A 21,919-nucleotide genomic window follows, 5' to 3' on the forward strand; every position below is an offset into this window, starting at 1 on the left:
GCAATGGAAAATCATGTGAATAACCATGATTATTTTCACTGTGAGGTTATATTATAGTAATTTTATATATTACGTACGCCGCTCCGACATCGTCGCCCCCGCTATCGGGGCCAAGTTTGTCGCTAACGGGGTTTCCGCGCAATAAAACCTACATATTTGCATTGTATAGAGTGGGAGGAATGCAACGATACCAAAATCGTCGACATCAGTTATGCGGACATAATATAGAAAATTACCAATCAAGGGACAATATGCAGTATGAGGTGGGGTTTGAGTTGGGAGATAAAACCTATATAAAACGGTAGACCGATACAAACCAAGACACTTTCCTTCTAGGGCAATAATTAGGCAAATGCTTCCCAAAGGTGCTATACGTAAATGAACAGAGGTGAGGGCCCAATTTTGCCTAAGTCCATCATCATGTTTTCACGACGAAAGTAAACATTGGACTGGACGCAGAACAGATTGCTGCGCTGTTCAGACTAGTGCATGTATTACTGCGTGATTGTCATATTTTGCTAATCATCAGTGTCTGCCGTTCCATATTTATGCTTTCAAAGACCTTTATTAATGTTATTTATACCTCATTTACGTGTTTTAAGATTGACTGTACAGATTTTAACGGGAATCAGTCTGAAGTACCTTCTACGTATGTGTATTTTCGCGTTTCTCGCCGCCAGTTTTTACAAGGATTCGCAGGTAGTCGGGTAAGAAATGTTTTATTTTCGATGTTGCGTCGATTCTAGATTATTCTTAAGACTATACAGTGGTAACGAAGAAGAAAAAAGACCTTAATAACTATCGCAGTTCGGTTTCTGAGGCCATCAAGTACCCTAAATACCGAAAAAAGCGATAAAAACGAAGCGATGCACGATCCACAATAGACCGACCGATGGACCAACCGAAAGAAGCGAAGGAAAATTGACAGTTTGGCCTTTCGATATATAAAGGTATTTGGTTTATTGTTTACAGTATGGATGTAGCCGTACATACCGTACATACCGAGCCCCACCAACACCCAGGGGGTGTTGGGGAGGCTTGCCCCCCATCAACCCTGCCCTAGTCAGTGCACCGTAAATATCGAGGTTAGGTTGGGTTACGGGTTAGGACGTTTTTTGGTGCTTGGAAGGTTTGAAATCCCGTAGATTTTGCCGAAAGATGCCTATTATTCTCGTAGAGTTTTTCGAATTTTGGCTCGTCGGTGTGTAGACTTTCAAAGATGGCGGGCATGTCCGTAGAGTTTCACTAGCCGATTTTTAGCCATTTTTGGGCTTGTTTTTGTCTCTTTGTTTGGTATTCCTTATTGAAGCCTGTTTTACCCTACAATTTCCTTGATATACTTCATGCCCACCCCTACTAATGGGACTAACAAATTAAGATTGTCGATGGAAGTGGTACTCAGATCTCGTCAACAAAGCATTTGCACAAGAAACATGAATCGTTGGTAATTTTCCATGTTATCGACGATTTTGGTATCGTTGGATTCTTCTCGCTATCCACATTGCAAATATATAATTTTTATTGCGCTGAAACCCCCGTTAGCGACAAACTTGGCCCCAATAGTAGGGGAGGGCATGAAAGGTTCCAGGGAAAATGCGGGGTTAAATAACACTAATAATATAACCCAAAGTGAAAATAACCATGGTTATTCACATGACTTTCCATTGCAGGGGGCTGTGACCCCCCCTGGGGGAGCTGCAGCCCCCCAACCCCCTGCCGAGGAAACAAAATCTCCATCATGTATTCCCGGCAGGCTAGACCGTTACAGTTATCGTCGATCTCGGAGCAGTGGACGTATTACATTTACCTCGTAACATTCCCACTGAGTCGGCAAACTAACCTTGATATAGGCAGCATTGTATAAAGTGATGATGTAGTATAATCAGGATGAACAAGGTATACCATGAACAGAAGAGCAGCGGTGGCCCGCCCTCGTCGGCTCGGCGGGTTTTGTGCCTTTGTCGATGCATCCAGTTCGTGTGTGTTCTATTCTACCGTGAATACATGGGGGATATTTTTTTTTCTTTGTCGGCGGGGTTGGGGGCGGCAGCCCCCCCCCCTAGGGAAGTCCCAGAGGGGTCGCAGGGGGCGCAGCCTCCTGCAATGGAAAGTCATGTGAATAACCATGGTTATTTTCCCAGTGGGTTATATTAGGGTAATTTTCTATATTACGTCCGCCACTCCGAATCGTTGAAACCAGTGGATTTCATGCAGATAAATATCAAAATTGTTTTGAAAGTAAGACCCTACCCCTGTTATGCATATTGACTAAATTTACAGTGTATAACAATCGGGAATTGAGTAAAAAAAAAGATATGTAATGGTTACCTTGAAGTTATATAAGACACTTTTCATCTATGGTAAAAGGTGCGCAAATCGAAAATGAGAGTTACACGACAGAAAAGAGAGAAGACTGACCCTTGCCATGTTGATATCATGAATGTAGTTCATGTATTACTATGCCGTTGTCAAAACGATATTTGGCTAATTATCAGTGTCTGTATCAGCTTTCAAAGGCCTTTGTTAATATTGTTATACCTCATTTCCATGTTTCAAGATTTATTAGACTAATTTAAGGGAATTGGTCAGAAGGATTCAGGGGCAGTCGGTGACAGGAGGCCGGTGAAAAATGTTTCATTTTTGGTGTAACGTTGATTCTAGGTAGTTAAGACTATACAGTGGAAACGAAGAAGAAAAAGACCTTAATAACTATCGCAGTTTAAATTCTGAGGCCATCAAGAACCCCATCTCCCAACAAAAGGGATAAAAACGAAGCGATCACATCCACAATAGACCGACCGACTGATCGAAAGAAGAAAAGGGAAATTGACAGTTCGGTATTTCGGTATATAAAGATATTTGGTTTATTGTTCACAGTATGGATGTAGCTCTATCTTGCTGTTTATACCGAGGTGAAGAGAATGCATCCCGGGGGATGTTGGGAGGCTTGCCCCCCATCAACCCTCCCCTCGGGCAGTGCCTAAAGTACACGCCTAGTCACGGCACCGTAAATTGCTGGGTTAGGTTGGGTTATGGGTTAGGACGTTTTTTGGGTTTGGAAGGTGTGAAATCCCATAGATATTGCCGAAGGATGGGATGGATTCCTGTAGAATTTTGCAAACTCTGGCGCGTTGGTGCGTAGACTTTCAAAGATGGCGGACATGTCCGTAGAGTTTCTTTAGCCGATTTTTAACGTGTTTTGTCCTAGTTTTACATGTTTCTGTTCGCTATTATTCATATTTAAGCCTGCTTTACCCCATAATTTCCCTGATATACTTCATGCCCTTCCCTGCTAACAGGACTTAACACATCAAGATCGTCAGCTGCGATTGCTACGGAAATGATCATCAGATTAATTCTCATCACACGAGAATAAATCTGATGATATAAATATTGTCTGCGAAGTCCCGATTGTCATAATCGAAAAATTAACCCTCTTTTCAAGGTAAAACGACGGTGAGAAATGCGGTACCAGTGTTGTGTTGATTCTGGGTTATTTTTAAGACTTTTACAGTGGCATCGAAGAATAATTAGACTAGTAACCATCCCAGTTTTATATCTGGGCCCATCAAGTGCTCTAAATGTCGAAAAGTTTTTAAAATCGAAGCAATCCCGACGATACAAAGAAGCAATGAAATTTTGACGTTTCCAGATATAAAGGTATTTAGTTTATTATCTTACCATGTGAATGCAGTTCTATCTTGCCGTATATACCGAGGCGAAGAGAATGTGTCCCAGGAGGTATTGGGGGACAGAGCCCCACCATCAACCCTCCCCCTCGCGCAGTTAGGCACGCCTAGGCATGGCAATATATATTGATATATTAGGTTGGTTTATTGGTCAAAATTTTTGGGGGGGTTTTTGGTACGTGTGAATTCTCGTAGAGTTTTGCCGAAAGGTGGGTTGGGTTCACATAGTTTTTAGTTTCGCCGCGCACATCAGCTGATTATTGTAAACAAACAGTCCTTCCATGGTGGAAACCGCCGCGACTTTAGAGTTTATCTACTTTCCTGATTAAGAACGTAATAAAGGTTCAAATTTGATGTAGACGATTTCTATAACATATATTAGAGACCAGCAAAGATAGAAAAGTAAAATAAAACGTGTTGCAACTCTTACATACTTACTCTAAAGGGGTAATGGTGACCTCTCACAACTGGTCTAGACTGTAGTGTGTTTAGCCATAGGTCAAGGGTCACATTAGCCCCATGTTGACTCTCCCGTTCCTTTCAGGCGAGCAGAGCATCCGAGGCGAGGATGTGGACGACCCTGGTCCTCGTGATGGTTGCCTGGGCTCCAGTCGCTCCTGATTCCTTCAGGGGTGTGGATCCGTCGGAAGTCCTGTTCGAAAACCTGGAAGCTGAGGAGGTATTTCAGTTTTTGTGTTTTGGCATCGTAAGTTATACAGTGCCATATGATGTACTCTTGTATACATGTGTCAACATGAATTTGCACACATTTATGCAGAATTACGTGCACACTTGTGCGCACACATGCACATTTATACACAATTATGTGCATACTTGTGCGCATACACGTGCTCATTTATATACACATTTACGCACTATAAAACCAATCCAATCTTTTACAGTTGGACATGCTTCTCGATTCTACCATCGAAAGCCTGCAGAGGGATATCATCGCCATTTACGAAGACCAGCTCCGCCTCCACCACCTGAATGTGCGTAATCTGCAGCGGCGCAGAAGAAGCACAGGAAGCCCTGATATTCCGTACCTCGGCGAAGGTTACTGGCACAGCTACTACTACGACCTGGACGTAAACAACAGAGAAAGTATGGATTGTCTTGATGACGAAATTCTTGTTTCAGGAGCCATTTGGTTTTCTCTGAATTTGAGTTGGAGGATTTATAAATACGTGTGATATACATGCCAACTATCCCCTTAGATTTGATAGGATATGTTTGAGTAGAAATCCATTGCAAATGTTTCAGCGTTGTCAGTCAAAAATATCACCGTCCAGATTGACCCTGGCAGCCTGAACACAAGTGACGTCTTCGCTGTTAATGTGCGGAACATGCCCTATATTTATCGGGTAAGTAGTCGATTACTGTTTGAAGTGAGATAGATAACACAAGGGGCGAGCTATACCTACTTACACACGTGTGGAACAGCTGAAGTCTTCGAAAAGCTCTCCTGGACTCTTAATTATTCAGACTATTCTGTCCCTGGGATGCAGTGATAAATCATTCAATCAGTGCACAATACGATTATCGTTTCTCTTACATTTAAGGCATGTTTTCTTACTATCTGGATTATTACTTTTGCGCCCGAGAGAAAAATATAATCTATTGTAACCGCGGTCTTGTTTGGCGGCCTCAGAGCGACTCGGGAATGGGCTATGTCATCCGAGGCGAGATAATGGAGCCGCTTTACCTTACCAACAGCTGGACCAAAAGTCGGGCTGGATGTCACTGCGACGTCGATGGATCTATGGTGTGTAAAAAGCGAATGTTTTTAAGTGGAAACTTCCCAATATTGTTGTAAAATGCGTTTCTATCACAGTCTACCTGTGGAAATAGTCAAATGAAGCCGACTTTTTCATATTCATATTACTTTTCCTGTTAATTTCCTCAATTTTCTGTATTCTACTGTTATCCTTGTTCACCTTGTTTCCCCTGCATGTCCTCCCTCTCATTCCTTTAGTTACATTTTTTTGTTCATCCTACATGTTATTTTTATTTATTTATATATTTATTTTAGGAATGCGCTTGCTGCATACCAGGTGGATGTCAATGCCGACAGTCGGAGGGCCATTCGGGGACAGCTTGTGTAAAGTGCGGCGAGGAATCGCAAAACCCCACGTGTATCGAAGCTGGTAAGATCGCGATATCTTAAGCATCCAGACTGAAGCAAGATTTTTCTTTTCATTTCCAAACAGCCAACAAGCTAGTGCCGCATCAGGATGGCAGGGTAAATTTATTTACTTCTCTAACATCTTTTACAAAACACAATATTTCCTCCCCTATTCATATACATACCTCTAAAACAGTAACACACACTTCAGATTGACAACCCTTGGAATCTGACGTGCTATCAAAACAAATCAAAATCACAGAATGAAAATATAGGCCTACCCATTTCCATATATACGATTTTATGAAATTGAGAACAAGTCACCGGATGTAATATCAACAGGAGAATGTTGCTAGATTCTTTTTTCGAGACTTTTTCACTTAAAATATTCTCTGTCATTGAATAGTAGATATATTCTCGATGTAGATGGACGAGGAGTTTAAAAGTAAGATAAATTGTTGGTCTTATAATGATTTATGATTTATAAGAACACTTTTCATTCCCATAATCCCCATTTCAGTTAATTTAAATTTCTTTGAATATGATTTTATGGAAATTACAGAATCAGATACCATAAAGAAAACCTTTCTCTGATAATATATTAAACGGAGTTCTTGGCCAACGCCCGCATTCGAAGGATTGTAGCTATTACCGTACGCGACCGACGTTGCTGCCATGATGCAGGTACACAGCTTGACCTAGCAAGCGCAAGTCTAGCCACCTACTAGGGTCGCCTGAGAAAGCAAGAAAAGGTCTTGCGATTTTAGGAAATAACTTTCCCTGCTTAAAACGCCTAATGATTTTCACAGAATTTCCTTGACTACATATGCTCTAGCCCGGCTGTGCATCTAAAGGCGTTTTAGGCAGGGAAAATTCTTGCCTAAAATCACAAGACCTTTTCTTGCTTTCTCAATCGAGCCCTGTAGATGGCTAGACTTGCGCTTGCTAAGTCAAGCGGTGTACCGTCACCATGGCAAGAGTGTCATTTGCGTACTGTGCTGGTTACAATCCTTCGAATGCGGGTGTTGGCCAAGAACTTTGCTTGGTATCTTATGAGAGGATTTTTTTTTTCGGTATGATTCTGCAATTTCCATAATTTTATTTAAAGAAATTGAAATTAACTGAAAACGAAAGGAGGTATTTATGGGAATGAAAGTTTTTTTTCTTAAAAATCATAAATTGTTAGTCTTGTAATGATTTATCTCCTTTTAAACACATTGTCTCTCTGAATACTAAATAGAGAATGTATCTACTATTCAATGAAAAAGAAAATATTTTAAGCGAAAAAGTCTGAAAAAATCTAGCAGCATTCTTCTGTTGATAGTGTATTTGGGGAATATTATTTTCAACTACATAAAATTGTATATATGGAAATGGGTAGGCCTATATTTTCATTCAGTGATGTTCACTTGCTTTTGATGTTAGGGCAGATTTATTTACTTCTGCCATCTTGATGCGGCGCTAGCTTGTCAATGTTTTGAAAGCACACTCAAACTATTACCAACCCGCCAATGTAATAAATGCCACCCTCGAGGCATAAATTCTCTCTTCGAGATCGTTTGTGGGGATACTTGTCTATTGCTTTTAAAACCTAAGTATGTATATGTTGTGTGTTATTCCGACATTTCAAAGCTCTCCAAGGACTGTTATTATTTATACTTTATAGAAAGACACTTCCACATCTCTGGCATCACTGAACAAGTCTTGCCTGCCTATTCAAGCGCTTTATGCAGGGAATGGTAAAGTTCTTGGCCTATCGGCAAGACTTCTTGCCCAAGCACTCCCCTGATTAAAACGCGATTAGTAATCAACGGTGAATGCATTATAACAAACACTATAGCAGTAAATCACTTTTCAGAACCAGAGCATTTATTTGTCGACGCAGCTGTGGGCTTCGAGTATTACAACTATTACTTTGACCCAGAGGAAGGCCTGATGGAGAATGTCATCATAGCCCATGGGAATACCTTGTCGCTGTACAGAGTTGTAAGTCTTCTGGATTGTTTGGTTCGCTGGTTACGGGAATAAAGTTACAATTGTATGGCTAGTTCTCTAGGTTTATATCGATGGGTAGATTCACAGCATAGCTTAGACATTATTCAAAGTATTCACACATTTTATTAAATCCCTGGCGTTGCTAGGATTGTAAGGAAAAGAAAATCCTATCACTACATGATATACCAACAAACCACTGAAGAAAATCGCATAATACCCAATCGTCCGCTGTCCACAGGGCTTAGATTCGTTGGAGAAGATGAACGAAATGATAAGCTTGAGCTCCGTGAAGCTCGTCGAAAACGCCAAAGACTTGGGTTACGGCGAGGTATACCTGGATCACTACGGCCGCCACGAGAAGCTCCGATTCCTCGTGGTCTTCTGCGACAAAAGCGAACTTCACAAAGTCTTTATGATCACCTTTCATAACATGGAGCCGTATTTAGGGTTGGTCGTCTTATCAATTTAAGCAGCGGATTTATTTAGTAGCGAATTTTGGTCTTGTTTTTTTCCCCCGATTTCGTTGCTAAACGTTTATAAGCCATTTTATCTGAGAGTGATAGCAACGCATGTGTGTTGCTTTCGAACAAAACCCACTTTGTTCTAGTTATTTATATTTTTCTTTTACTAAGATGGAGGAACGTCATAGAATCCTCTATACTAACATACTGATTCACCAGTAATATCCATATAATTAGACTGGAAAGCCTGTTTTCCTTTAATGAAATTAACATTTACAAACATTCACATATACCCATATGCATACTCTATTTTAGGAAAATATCAGCAACTTTCATTTGTTATTTTTGCCTTGTATTAGTTTTTGTGGATGTTTAAACTTGTCCCTTTCTTCAATAATTAAGATATTATAGCCTAAATGAAAACGCGAGTTATCTTCGAGCACCAACCACAACGTTTTGTTTTTGTGATAAGTCGATGACCTTCGAAAATGGCGTTGCAGTTTGTCTACGACCTGGAGCTCAGAAGGTACCGAGATGCAGTCTTGGCAAAGTGGCACACGTTTTATGCTGGGGGTCTTGAACGGAACCAGCCTACACATTCACGAACTTGTGGTGAGCGCCTATGCCCGTGATATATCGCAGTTATATTAATTCAGAAACTTTATATCACCATGTCACATTTCACAATGTATTTCATATGTACATCTCTTTTCTCACACTTAAAATCGCGTTCGGTAAAGGCAACGGACATGTACGATCAAGCGATACGTTACGTGCAAGAACTGAGCTTACAAGAAGAGATAATATCGTGGAAGAGTTACCGTACCGGTGCCTGGGACTACCTGTTGCTCGCCTCCCGCAACCTCGTCCGCGTCTACGTGCAGCTGGGGACTTACTATGAGCCGCTGCAGGACCTGTTGCCGGCCGCCGGGATGACCCACTTTGAAGGGATCGTGCCCGTCAATGTGAGATTTTGTAATATTTTTGTTTTCGTATTTTGCAGAACTTGTGTATTTTTATGAAGGAATAAATACAGCCAGCTTAAGAAAGGAACAAATAACGTCTGATTTTTATGTTACAAGAGTCTAGTCTGCCTCTAAAATTGAGGATATGTTTTTGGTTATCTTGTCATGAACTCGCATCATTTATACATTAAGCCAAAATTTCACATGCGTACATATAAACTATCAAATCTATCCGTTTATCCAGTCAGTAATCCCAAACATCCCTTCTAGATCCCGCAATACCAGAGCAAGTTCTTACTGCTCGCCGGGTCCGGAAGCCAAACGGTCGCTTATGCCTTCAAGGGCCCCCAGCACGCAAGAGGCGAAGTGTATGCTGCTCTACGACAACAGTTAGACATGGTAATTCATCATTCCGTGTTTGCCTGTTCTTAAAAGAGGGAAATATTGCCATGTTCTATTTACATTATACGAAGAGTCGTGCATGTTTGTCACATTTTTTTCTCAAGTTCTTTTAAAACTTTCATGTATTTTTAGGTGTATAGTCTCGGAAAAGTTTTCGCTTACGCATAACCATCCCAACACACCTTGTGAATTTCCAGGTATTTGCCGGAGACTTGGGCGTGGCGATCAAAGACTGGGATATGGGGAGCTTGTACTCACGGAATTCTTCCATGGTAGGTAAAAAATGAAATACTGAATTATCTTTAGACATAGTGAAATATAAAGAAGTGAATGTGTGCCTAGTACTGTAGTTGTGTACCTTTTTTTCATTTTTCTGTCCGTATATTTAATGCTTCCTTTATTCATAGTCATATCCCGATTTGCCATTTCCCTAAACATTTATATATGCAGCTGAACGGAACCATCATAACCAAATACTCAAATAAGTTATTATTTTTTTGATGTTACGTTTTATCAGTTATCGCAGTCGTTTAACATCTTCACGGTAGATGGTTTTAGATATCTAATTCATTTTCTGTTGGTGTTAGATGATTGACGGTTATAGCTCCCAAAGAACCCATTATATTGCCTCATATCACGAAGAGGATAATATAGGTGTAGATAAACAGATAAAACAGAGAAAGCAAATAAGAAATCAGTTAAGTTATTAACCTTCCAAGTAAAATAAAAAGAAGAATAGTCCCTGCAATTTTACTCAAGAATCGTGCTGTTCGTTTCAAGAAAAGAAGCGATAGTGTATTAGTCCTTCTGTGTATTAATTTTACCTGCGTTTTTCAAGGTGATATTGCCAGGTGAGTCCGGCCTCGTCCGAGTGAGTCTTGACCTGAATTTGGTTGAAGTTGTAGACCCTGTCAAGTTGCAGACACTCGAGATGCATCGAACCATTACTGAATTGGAGGTGAGTGGTTGAGGTGAGGTGAGGTTGATGTACGGGCGGTTGAGGTGAGGTGAGGCGAAGTGAGGGTGTGTGGGTGGTTGAGGTGAGGCGAAGCGAGGCGAGGTGAGGGTGTGCGGGTGGTTGAGACGAGGTGAGGTGAGGGTGTGTTGTTGGTTGAGGTGAGGTGAGGGTATGTGGGTGGTTGAGGCAAGGCGAGGTGAGGGTGTGTGCGGGTGGTTGAGGATGGTGTGAGGAGATGTGCGGCGAGCTGAGGTTGGTGTGCGGGTGGCTGAGGCGCGGCGAGTTGTGGTTGATTTGTGGATGTGAGGTGAGGGTATGTGGGTGGTTGAGGCAAGGCGAGGTGAGGGTGTGTGCGGGTGGTTGAGGTGAGGCGAGGCGAGGTGATGTGCGGGTGGTTGAGGATGGTGTGCGGGCGGTTGAGGTGAGACGAGGCGAAGTGTGGTTGATTTGTGGATGTTTGAGGTGAGGAGTTTGAGGTGAGTGTTCGAGTTGGTTCCCAATATATCTCAAATTGAGATGAATTCAACCCGCGTTCAAAGCCGCTCTCGGTTCCAGGACCTATTCGAGAACCAGGTCTTCATCGTGGGGACGGCAGAGGAGAGGCTGGCGCACTCGGTGGAGGGAAAGACCGAAATCGCCGGCGAGATCACCATTCGCGATGTAAACGTGGATATTGTGAGTGGCTTAGCGTAAACAGTGATTAGAAAATGACCGTCTTTTTAAAATATTGTTCAAGGAAATTTGGTCTCTTGATGATGATTTTGTTATTTTACGAAAGTTCTTTGTGTATATTTATGTATAAAATTCTTCCTCGAGCATTAATCTTGTCTTACGGAATTATACAACAGCCATGTTTATTTGTTTATTTATTTACTGATTTACTTATTTTTTTTTTTTAGAAACTCGAGACCTCAACAATGAGCTCGACCACGATCACCATCCACCACCAAGACGCCAATGATACCGCAAAAGAGCAAATGTATGACAATTACTTACAGGAGATTGCTGACCTAGAAAACCGGTTGATTAATTTGGACTCGGAGCTGAGGACTATGAACGACACTCTTGACGGTATGATTACAAGACGTTTGTTAAAATTTTGTTTCACTTTGAATGCTCAGTCGCGTATACTGTGGGTGTATTTATATACTAATTAGAGGTGTACGTTTTAATGCAGTAAATATGGTAATGTTGATGATAGATATGATGATCCTATTTTGACTAGGTTATTGCTGTTATCACCATTCCTTTTGTATGTAATGTAACGTTATACCTCTTTTGTGGCCTACAGATGCAGTAAGTATCCACGGCAGCGAGCGTGTGGTGGAGGGTTCGAAGACGGTGGTACAAGGTGGGCTGTCAGCGGGCATTCTGTTCGCCCAGCAAGCAACACTGCAGGACTCTGTAGACGTCTCTGGTGAACACTACCCACTCACTCAGACGCTGCTTAGTATTGTCCGGTTAGTGGATGATGGATCACTCCTGTGCTTGCCAGTTATGTAACAAGAAAACGTATTTGACGTTTTTGGTTGTAAAATCCACTTTGCATGTATGGAGTTGGTGTCATACTTAGTTTTAGTCTGGGTTAGACTTCTGATTTATCATTCATACAAATCACAAACACTTTTGGATATAACATATGAATATGATTTAAAATATTAATTTGATTTAATATATTCTTCAGAGTAAACGATTCACGCAAGATTTCTGGCAAGAAAACCTTTACATCGGGACTGAACATCACTCATCTCGACGCAGGCTTTCTAGATGATATTTCCGTGAGTGATATTTTAACTACTTCCGGCTCACAGCAAGTGTCTGGCACAGTTACCATGAACACCCTTAGAGCACATACTGTCACCCTTCCTGATGGTGGAACAGTTGGGGGCGTTGACCTGTCGGAAGAATTGGTTCTTCTTGATGGAGACGCCACATTAGGTAATGGTGTTGATTAAATTATGGTTAAGACTTCTGTAATGACATGTTCATAAACCTATATAGTGATATTAGAAATGTTGGTTTGATGTTTTACGAAAGCAGGTTTCATACTCTAAATTTGTAAGTGCTAATAAACCTGCATGCTCCTTTATCCATGTTCCAGATCAGTGCATATTCGGAAGCGGTGCTCTAGTGAGGGGAAATGTAGAAGTGCTTTCGAGCATAGTCAGCAATATGAATGTCACACACCTGTTTGAAGATTCCCTCCGTGTGTCTGGTGGCTCCGTATCAGGCACCTTGCTCTTCAACGGAAACCTGTCTGTGGAACATCTTGAAGCTGGAGCCATAATGGGAGTTAATACTACAGAGTTCATGTCAACAACTGTCTTCATAAACAGACCAGCCACTTTGGAAGGAGTGCTTTCCGTGCCCTTGCAAGTGACTGTGGAGAATGACATGCTAATTAGAGGCTTAGTAAATGGAGAACCTTTCCCTGGTAATGACTTCCTTTTGAGGACGACAAGCACGAGCCTGAATTTCGGGTCCAAGAGTTTCCATAATGTGAGCTTTGGAACAGTAAGTCTGTTACCAGGAGCAAAGGTAGATGGTTTGGACACGAGTAGTCTGGTCACTCTTGACACTCCCCAGAATATTACAGGGAGGAAGGTCTTCACGCAAGGAATAGAAGTTCTAGGAGACCTAGATATTGACATGAAACGAATAGATGGAGTGAATCTAGACAACCTGAATGCAAGTCTCTCCAACTCATCGCATCTGGAAGACCTAATGATAGACTTGGTGTTTGAACAGCCAGTCCAAGTCCCAGCACTGTCTTACAGTGGGAACTTAAATGGGCTGGACTTGCTCGAGATTGCGGGTGATATTGTGTATGATGATGAACCTTTGGCTGTCTTGTCAGGCTTAAAGTTGTTCACTGGAGGAGAGCTGGAAATTACAAGTGCTGACTTCGAAAGCACTTTTAACGGCCACAGATTTGAAGATATTGTGACGACCAGTAGCACCAGTACAATTACAGGGAAAACAACCTTTGAAGATCATGTTATATTTAATTCGATACAAGTGAATGGTACAGTAGATGGCGTCAACTTAGATCACTTTGTAAACTCGTCACTGTACTTGGACAAATCAAAACAGTTGGTTACAGGAAAGAAAACATTCAAAGATCTATTATTTGCTGAAGACTTAAATGTGACCGGAATAGTGTCTGGTATTGATTTTACAAGGGTCTTTACCAAGACGGGCAATCAAACATTTACTGCCCCTCAGTCATTCAGCTATGCCAATTTCAGTGATGTTGAAACCCACCAGATAGACCTGTCAGAAGGTTTCACAGTGAATGGTATTGATATCTCTAAACTGAATGACATTCGTGTAAGTCTGAAGAACCACACTGAGCATTTTGGTGAATTGATCATCAACAATACCGTTTCAGTTTTGAACTCTTTCGTGGCAGACACGATAAACGGTTACAATATCTGGAGACTTAAGGAGGATATTGTTACTGACATTGGTTCCACAGAAATATTTTCAGATCTGATTTTCAATGATTTGCACATATTGGGACCTGTTACAACTGAAGGTAAAGTTGGTGCCAGTGGTCTAAACATCAGTAAGATTGATAGAAATGCCGTTAGTCTTGCTTCCAATAACACAATGACTGGCAGTGCAACATGGTCTGATATAGACCTACGAGGTGACATAACTGTGGAAGGACTTGTTAACACTCTGAATCTACAAGTGCTAAGTGACAACACTGTCTTTAAATATGTAAACACTTCTCAAAATATCACAGGTAAATAGAGATGATTTTTCAGTATATGAAGGTAATGGATGAAACCTAGTATCAGATACTGCTAATATCAGATACTAGTTTACACAATATCAATAGTATTGGCATTTTTTTCAGACACGAAGACCTTTAAGAATGGGTTTCATGTAAAAGGCAATATCAACACAGAAACGACCAATGGTGTAGATCTGCGGACGAAACTTCTTACTCTCCACACAGACCAAAACATCACGGCTGATTACATCTTTCATAACTTGGAAGCCAAAAAGAATTTAACTCTTGAGAATTTAAATGGAATCCAACTGGACGACATAGCAGCCATAGCTCTGAAAAATCTCGGTAACCACAGTTTCGGTGAGTTTGAGGGGTCTTGTAAGGTTTGCTGATCCGTCTCTATGTGGATGATTTAATAACACGTTTATGTTTTCCAGTGAATATAAATTTCCACGAGGAAGTAAATGTAAGCCACCTCGATCTGAGAGGTACTGTCAACTCTTTAAACGTGGATGAAGTGTTGGACGATGCAGTGTCATTGCAAGACCTCAGCGTAGACATAGTTGGAAAGAAGAACTTCACGTCAAACACGACCTTCAGCACCATCAACTTGACTAAACTCAATGACAGAACATTTGACGACTTTTTGAGTCATTCGATACTTAGGTCAAGTCCAAGCGCCAACTTTACTTCTGACATCACTGTTAATGGTACTATGACCACGACTTCGCTCGTCTCCTCTTCTGTAGCTGTTCAGGTGAGACATTAATGAACTTGTGTTAGATTGATATCTTCCCCTTCTATCGATTTTTGCAAGGCATTGATAACCATAATTATGTGTAGAAGGACCTTAATGATCTATTGACTGTTCTAGGGTACAATTGATGGAGTCGATCACAAAAATTTACTGGAAAATGCCGTTTATGTTAACCAAGACTACCATTTCAACAAGTCCATCGTAAGTGCAGGTTTATGTTCGTTTATTAATCACTCATTACATGTAACCTTTTCCTTGCTGTCCAACTACAAAGGCATCACCTGTAAGAAATTTTCTGAAGTTGAATGTTTCCGCCAGTTGTTCTCTGGAAATATATCCTCCTTCGGTGACATCAACGTGAACTCCCTGAATGAAGCAGACCTCATGACGGATTACCTGCTCGTCTCACGGAGCCAGAACTTCACGAGGGAAGTGACGATGAACAACATTATCACGTCAAACGTCTCCGTAGGAGGGAAGGTTAACGGGTATTACTTGCCTGACGAAGTACGGACTACTATGAAGGTATTTTCTGTTGTACTTTACAAGCTATGGTTTAAATGTTTACATGAAGATGCAGAAAAGTCTGTTCATTACTGTTTCTAGGGAGTAAATGACAGGAATAATATAAAAGCTTTCTCGCAAACCCAAACATTTACAAAAATAACTATTTACAACATGCATTTTTTATATGTTGTCATAATTACGATTTTGAACACTTTACCTGATAACATCAATCCATTTACTTAAAATTGTATTTTCCAGCAAATTCCAGGGCAGACAGTGACAGGATCCATGATTATAACGACCCCTGTGGAGGTCCTGAACCAGGTTCATGTTACAGGACTGACTGGAAACGATGAAGATTGGGTTGACTTGTCTGAGCAAGTTATCTACCTCAATGAGAGCGCCGAAATCCAAGGTGACATTAGTGAACCTATACGGAAGTTGATACGTATTAGATGTATTTACATCCATAGATAGAAATGGTTAGATAATCATAATTTATAATTCAAATATTCGTACTTTTAATATCTTCCCAAGTCTAATTGTATAAGGGGCTGGTAATATAGCAACCAGCTGCTAATTTCCTCCCATTTTAGCATGTATTAAAACCACACTCTTTACCACGACAGGCTCTTTAACCTTCAGCAAGCCACTTAGGGCAGCCAACGTGACCAGTACCAGCAGTGTGTTGAGCGGGGTAGATGTCGAGGAACTGTTTGCCAAGGCGTGGTACGTCGACGCCCCCGCTCTCATCACTGCTGATCTGAGCTTCATGGCACCTGTTCAGCTCTTGGTATGTACAATAAAATAACAAGAGTATCTATGCCGCGCTTTTGAAAAAAAAGGCAAAAACTATACGTATTTAAAGCCCAAATAATCCTACACTCACCTACACAGACAATGTATGATAACGGACACATGCTACATAGGTGCCTTGGGTATACACAGGATACATGAGTCTCTTGTGTACTGCATTTTCGTTTTTTTTATCCTAAACAAGTTCGCTAAAATTACTTCAAGTAAAGTAATATACACCTATCTATATTGCTATTCACCTTGATTAATGATTATAGAAGCGATCATAAAAGAGGCTTAATGAATGGGGAAAATATGACCCCAAGAATCGAGACCCCAAAATTGAATTGAAAACCGCGAAACCATTCCATCCGTACACAGGATGGGCTCGTCTGCAAAGTCGAACACACAACCGAAGGAATATGCAAGCTTCTGAATGACACCGAGGCCGCAATCTCAAGATTCAACGCATTGCAGAATATGAGGAAGGTAGGTTTTTCTTCGACAAAGGCGTTTTTTTTTTTTTTTTTTAAGCGTCGCCACCACTATTGTTTGTATGTGGCATTCACTACTACCACTATCATTAACAGTGGTAGTGGTAATAACAATGACTAAGACCGTCTTTGTTACATTAAAGTGATAGTGGTGATGGTTGTATAACAATCACCATCATTATGATGTATCAGTTACCAAGACCATCTTTGTTATATAACTATCACCACCACCATTGTTATACGACAGTCACCACCATAATTATTGTTACAGAATGATCACCATCATTGCTGTATGTGGCATTCATCTCCTATATTTTAGTTATATACGTCACCACCACTACCATCATTATTATTGTATATCATAATAATACGTTACTAATATGACCACTATCATTATACAGCAATCACCACCACCATTACCATTATTATTATAATACATCAATAGTCACCATTATTATTATTATGATACACCTTTTATTATTATTATTATGGTAATGATAATACAACAATTATCTCTATTTATTATTAGTATTATGATACAACAGTCACTTCCACCATCATTTATCATTATCATATAACACTCAACACCACTACTATAAATATCTTTTTCTTTCATAAAGTCGTCACCATTATATATAATGGACAGTGAGGAGCATACTTGCTTTCATCCATTAATTACATCACAAAGGGCTCAGTTCAATAGTTTGTATGGAATCGAACTGCTATTCTCGCATTAAGCACCATACCGAAACGAGCGGAATGTATGATATATGTAACGGCAATTTATGTATTGTAACCCCAAAATTGTATTCTTCCTACTAAGTAATTCTAATATAACACATGGAAAATTCGTATTTGAAACTCAAATTGGCATACATTGTTAATTGTTAAAGCTGCTTTTTATGCGAGCATGGCTTTGGATTTCAAACGCGGCATTTTGTTTAGCAATAATCGTAATTGTGATTGAATCTTATTATATTATCCAGTTATATATATGATAAATAAACAAAGACTTTTCTTGCGAAGATTCTGTATCGCACAATTAGGTTCTTCTTTTCACTCACTCGCATTTATATACGAATCGCATTTCTTGCACTCCTCTCCTACTGCGACCTTGTTCCGACCTCCCAGACGGACTTCGCCGAGCAGTGTCCCTCGGCGACGCAGATGTTCGCCAAGCTCGAGGATTCGATCTTCGAGGGCGACCACTTCGTCTCTGTTCGCGAGGCCTCGACGCCCTTCGCCCACCACGCCTCGACGTCCTTTACTGTGAGTGTGATGGGGAGGAGGGGGTCTTGGGGGAGGGGCTTAGGGAGCGTGTAGGGTGGTGCTTGGAGGAGAACCTGGAGTAGCAGGTGGGGTTATAAGGGCGTAGAACCTGGTTGTAGGTGTTAGGGGGTAGGTGTGTGAGCCGTGTAGTTTACCTGTAGAGGTGCAGGGCGTTTTAGATATACGTGAGTTGGGAAGTAGGATCGTGGGAAAGTGAGGCGTCGCAGTGTATGTTCCCTGTTATACGTAAACAACAGATCTGCGTAGCCCATTTTACTAAGCAATAAGGTAGTGATAGATTGATTTATAGATTTGTGTTGATGAATGAAGATATGATGAATGATGTGTTTGTTTTAGGAGTTAGGCGATGAGATTATAAATATCTGAAAAGCAAGTACATACATAAAAAAATAAAACAGAATTGGCGGGTTTCTACATTCTCAGCTTTTAAAACCTCAATAAAAGATGAGCATAGATTAAATTAGAAGAAAATGTCTCCCCCCCAGATCTCCGGCACGACTTACGTCGTCATGAGTTGGGAAGGACGATGCGATTCGACACTTTTCGAGTTCAATTCCACTTCGGGCGCTCTCGAACCCCGTCAGACGCTGCACGAGTCGGGTTACGGACATGATTGGCTGTTTATTGAAACCCTTAACCAGGTAAAGTTGCAGTGAATTTATAAGGTTTGTGAATAATAATATTATTATTATTCATTATTATTATTATTATTATTATTGTTGTTGTTGTTGCTATTGTTATTTTTTTAGGTATGTGTAATTAGTATTATTATTATTAATTATTGTGACTGTTATTGTTATTATTTTTTAGATGTGTAATTTAGAAATTTGTTTAGTATGCGTTTGTTTGAGTTTGATTATATATTCTTGATTTGTACTTCATTTTGCTTTTGAATACAGTTTTGAAATTCCGTCCACTCCATAGCATCGTAATTTAGACAAGTATATCCATGTAAGAAATGTATGTTTAATTGTCTTTGAAGTTATTCTAGAGCTTTATCATGTGTTTTATCAGGCATTCGTGGTCATGTCAGCATCCGATGAAAACAACAGTTGTAGTCAACGCAACACGGTCGTCTTCGAAATGATAGATGGCCAGCTTGTCGTAAGTCTTGTTGAAAAACGTTTATGGAATTTTGCTAGAAAAACGTTAGGATGCTCTTGGAGATGTCAAGTGTAATGGATTGATTTTGGATTAGATTTTTTTTTTCAATTATTTATTACTTATTTACTGCATTTGCTCCCCCTACATATTTATTCTTGTTTGCTGCTAATTCCCTCGTATTTTCCGTAATTTCCCATAGACTTACCAAGAGCTACACGCAGGAGACAGGCTCACAAAAACGTACGAGAAGAACGGCGACTTGAAACTGAGCCTTTATTCAGCCGCAAGAACTTGGGTTTATCTTTTCAACTCGACAACTCGCCTCTTCGAAGAGATTGATTCCGTGGACCGGCAATTTGGTAAAAAAGAAAGAAAAAAAAAAGTTACTTGCTTTGGAATAACTGAAAGCTTTATTTATTTTTATTTTGTTCTTGCTTATTTTTGTCGTGGATTAGTGTTCGGGAATTTTAATTTTCTTTATTATTTCGGAAGATTTCATGACAAAGGTTGGTCAGTCTCCACATGGAAAAAATCGCGTCATTTTCGCTTCCCTTTATCGGCTTCACAGACGTAGCGACGAGCCTGACGACGCAGGACGGTGTCTCGGTCCTGTTCCGGAGCGCGGGCGGCCTCGGGTCCATCCAAGTGGAGGGCTTCGTCGAGCAGGTGGCGGCTGTGGATGTGGCGCGGGTGGAGGACGCGGCGTTGGTGGAGCAACATGGCCATGTGTTCCTGGTGGCGGCTGTGACGCAGTCCCTCACCACAGGGGACACGCACCACGTCGAGGTAAGGGAGGAGGCTTAGGTAATTAAGGGGAGTTGTTAAAGAGTGGGGAAAGGGGCCGTAATTGCTGATGTTGCGTTGGGCGGCAGTGAGTGAAGGATAGGCGGGAGAGGTTTTTTGTGCGCAATAGGATTAGAGACGGTCAGATCCAGAAAAAGTATGAATGAAAATGAATATCTTCATAATACAAGAGATATATTTGACTAGTTTCGAAAATAATTCGAAATCGGTCAAATAAGTCTCTGGTATTATGAAGATATTCATTTTCATTCATAACTTTTCTACATTTGTCAACAGTGATACGGTTCACTGCCAGACCTATTAATTAATCACGCAATCATGCCTTGTTTACCCCACAAATCATGCACTGTAGCGACAGCACACCTAACCTCTCTCCTCCTAACTCGCCCAGCTCTACTCCGTGGACATCGTCAAGGGTGAGGTGGCATGGCGTGACTCGGCCCAGCTCTCCACGCCCGCTTCGGTGACAGCCTTCCATGCCGGCAGCGAATCTTCCGGGTCTGCTGTGGTCCTGGCTGTTCAGGAGGATAGGTTCCCCGCTGTCTTCACTATATTGGGTGCGATCTTGGTTTCTTTGATAAATTGAGTGATATGTAAATAGCAATGGATTATTTGATGAAGCGAGACGAGGCTAATGAATGCATAAGTGCAAGTTTGCATGGCGAATGGATTACTACTTTCCTTGTTTTTGTCCCAATTTTGTTTACCCAAGGTCTGTGATAAGCACTTAAAAAATCCCATAATCCCTCAGTTATGCAGATGACTCTTTGGAATTAAGATATTCATGATTGCATTTGTTTTTATACCCTAAAATTGTCCTAGGCAAACAGGAACTAATTTGAAAGTTCATCGCTTGCTCTTAAAATAATCGGTAATTAGTGAGGATATCCATTTACATTTTCTACAGAAATATATTCAATTAACGTTTCTTCGCAGGCGAGAAACTACGCCAGACGACGGAGCTGAGCACACCTCGAGTCCGCTGGTCGCTCTACATAAACGCACCGGGTCAAACGTTCCCCGCCGTTCCGAGGCATTACGTTCTCCTGGGCCAAGAAGGCAACGGAACTGTCTTGGCGCGCCTCGAGATGCTGGGCAGGGCGGTTCCCAAGCATGACCTGACTTGCGACCTGAGCTCTTTCACGGACTTGGAGAGCTTTTCGAACTTGGACAAGATCAGAAGCTTGTAAAGAGCATCTGAGGAAGTTTGTTACTTGACAATGGCATTTATTATTTTGCTACTGTAATAGGAAAGCGATTTGTTATAATTGTTATGTGTGTGTGTATTTATTTTGTTACTGTAATCAAAAGTTTATTCATTTACCATAGACAGGAGTCCGAATGTAATTTTAGTGTCTAGATATAGATTGTACTTGATCTGAAAATTATTGTTGATGCTGTAAAGATTTTATTTTTGGTAAATGTACATTTTAATCGAAACGGCATTTAAAAAAATACCTTTTTCCCTTTTACGTCATTGCCCTCTGTGTACCTCGCAAGGTGTTATTTTCACTCGCTCCCCACCCACTCTCTCATCCCCACACTCCCTCCCCACCCACTCTCTCATCCCCACACTCCCTCCCCACCCACTCTCTCATCCCCACACTCCCTCCCCACCCACTCTCTCATCCCCACACTCCCTCCCCACCCACTCTCTCATCCCCACACTCCCTCCCCACCCACTCTCTCATCCCCACACTCCCTCCCCACCCACTCTCTCATCCCCACACTCCCTCCCCACCCACTCTCTCATCCCCACACTCCCTCCCCACACTCCCTCCCCACCCACTCTCTCATCCCCACACTCCCTCCCCACCCACTCTCTCATCCC

The 21,919-nt window shown here is 41.2% G+C and overlaps 1 protein-coding gene across 2 annotated transcripts in view; it reads left to right on the top strand.

Moving 5' to 3' along the window:
* Positions 1-21,551, top strand: part of LOC113805386 (uncharacterized) — a 23,000-nt gene extending 1,449 nt beyond the window's left edge. Inside the window, exons 2-32 of one of the 2 annotated variants that reach the window (XM_070131232.1) lie at positions 4,234-4,368; positions 4,592-4,793; positions 4,953-5,053; positions 5,341-5,454; positions 5,722-5,836; positions 7,673-7,800; positions 8,048-8,256; positions 8,771-8,882; positions 9,011-9,235; positions 9,506-9,634; positions 9,835-9,909; positions 10,476-10,595; positions 11,151-11,270; positions 11,495-11,666; positions 11,887-12,055; positions 12,280-12,533; positions 12,697-14,346; positions 14,461-14,697; positions 14,775-15,094; positions 15,212-15,295; positions 15,413-15,619; positions 15,860-16,016; positions 16,231-16,394; positions 16,778-16,885; positions 18,022-18,159; positions 18,666-18,821; positions 19,195-19,284; positions 19,484-19,643; positions 19,853-20,070; positions 20,480-20,645; positions 21,025-21,551. In XM_070131232.1, the coding sequence (XP_069987333.1) occupies positions 4,258-4,368; positions 4,592-4,793; positions 4,953-5,053; positions 5,341-5,454; positions 5,722-5,836; positions 7,673-7,800; positions 8,048-8,256; positions 8,771-8,882; positions 9,011-9,235; positions 9,506-9,634; positions 9,835-9,909; positions 10,476-10,595; positions 11,151-11,270; positions 11,495-11,666; positions 11,887-12,055; positions 12,280-12,533; positions 12,697-14,346; positions 14,461-14,697; positions 14,775-15,094; positions 15,212-15,295; positions 15,413-15,619; positions 15,860-16,016; positions 16,231-16,394; positions 16,778-16,885; positions 18,022-18,159; positions 18,666-18,821; positions 19,195-19,284; positions 19,484-19,643; positions 19,853-20,070; positions 20,480-20,645; positions 21,025-21,278 (6,465 nt within the window). In that variant the 5' untranslated portion in view covers positions 4,234-4,257 and the 3' untranslated portion in view covers positions 21,279-21,551. The remainder of the gene's footprint in view (positions 1-4,233; positions 4,369-4,591; positions 4,794-4,952; positions 5,054-5,340; positions 5,455-5,721; positions 5,837-7,672; positions 7,801-8,047; positions 8,257-8,770; positions 8,883-9,010; positions 9,236-9,505; positions 9,635-9,834; positions 9,910-10,475; positions 10,596-11,150; positions 11,271-11,494; positions 11,667-11,886; positions 12,056-12,279; positions 12,534-12,696; positions 14,347-14,460; positions 14,698-14,774; positions 15,095-15,211; positions 15,296-15,412; positions 15,620-15,859; positions 16,017-16,230; positions 16,395-16,777; positions 16,886-18,021; positions 18,160-18,665; positions 18,822-19,194; positions 19,285-19,483; positions 19,644-19,852; positions 20,071-20,479; positions 20,646-21,024) is intronic. The other variant, XM_070131233.1, reaches the window with a different exon arrangement.
* Positions 21,552-21,919: the final 368 nt, after the last annotated feature.

Source organism: Penaeus vannamei, chromosome 16 (assembly GCF_042767895.1).
Source record: "Penaeus vannamei isolate JL-2024 chromosome 16, ASM4276789v1, whole genome shotgun sequence".
NCBI lineage: Eukaryota > Metazoa > Arthropoda > Malacostraca > Decapoda > Penaeidae > Penaeus > Penaeus vannamei.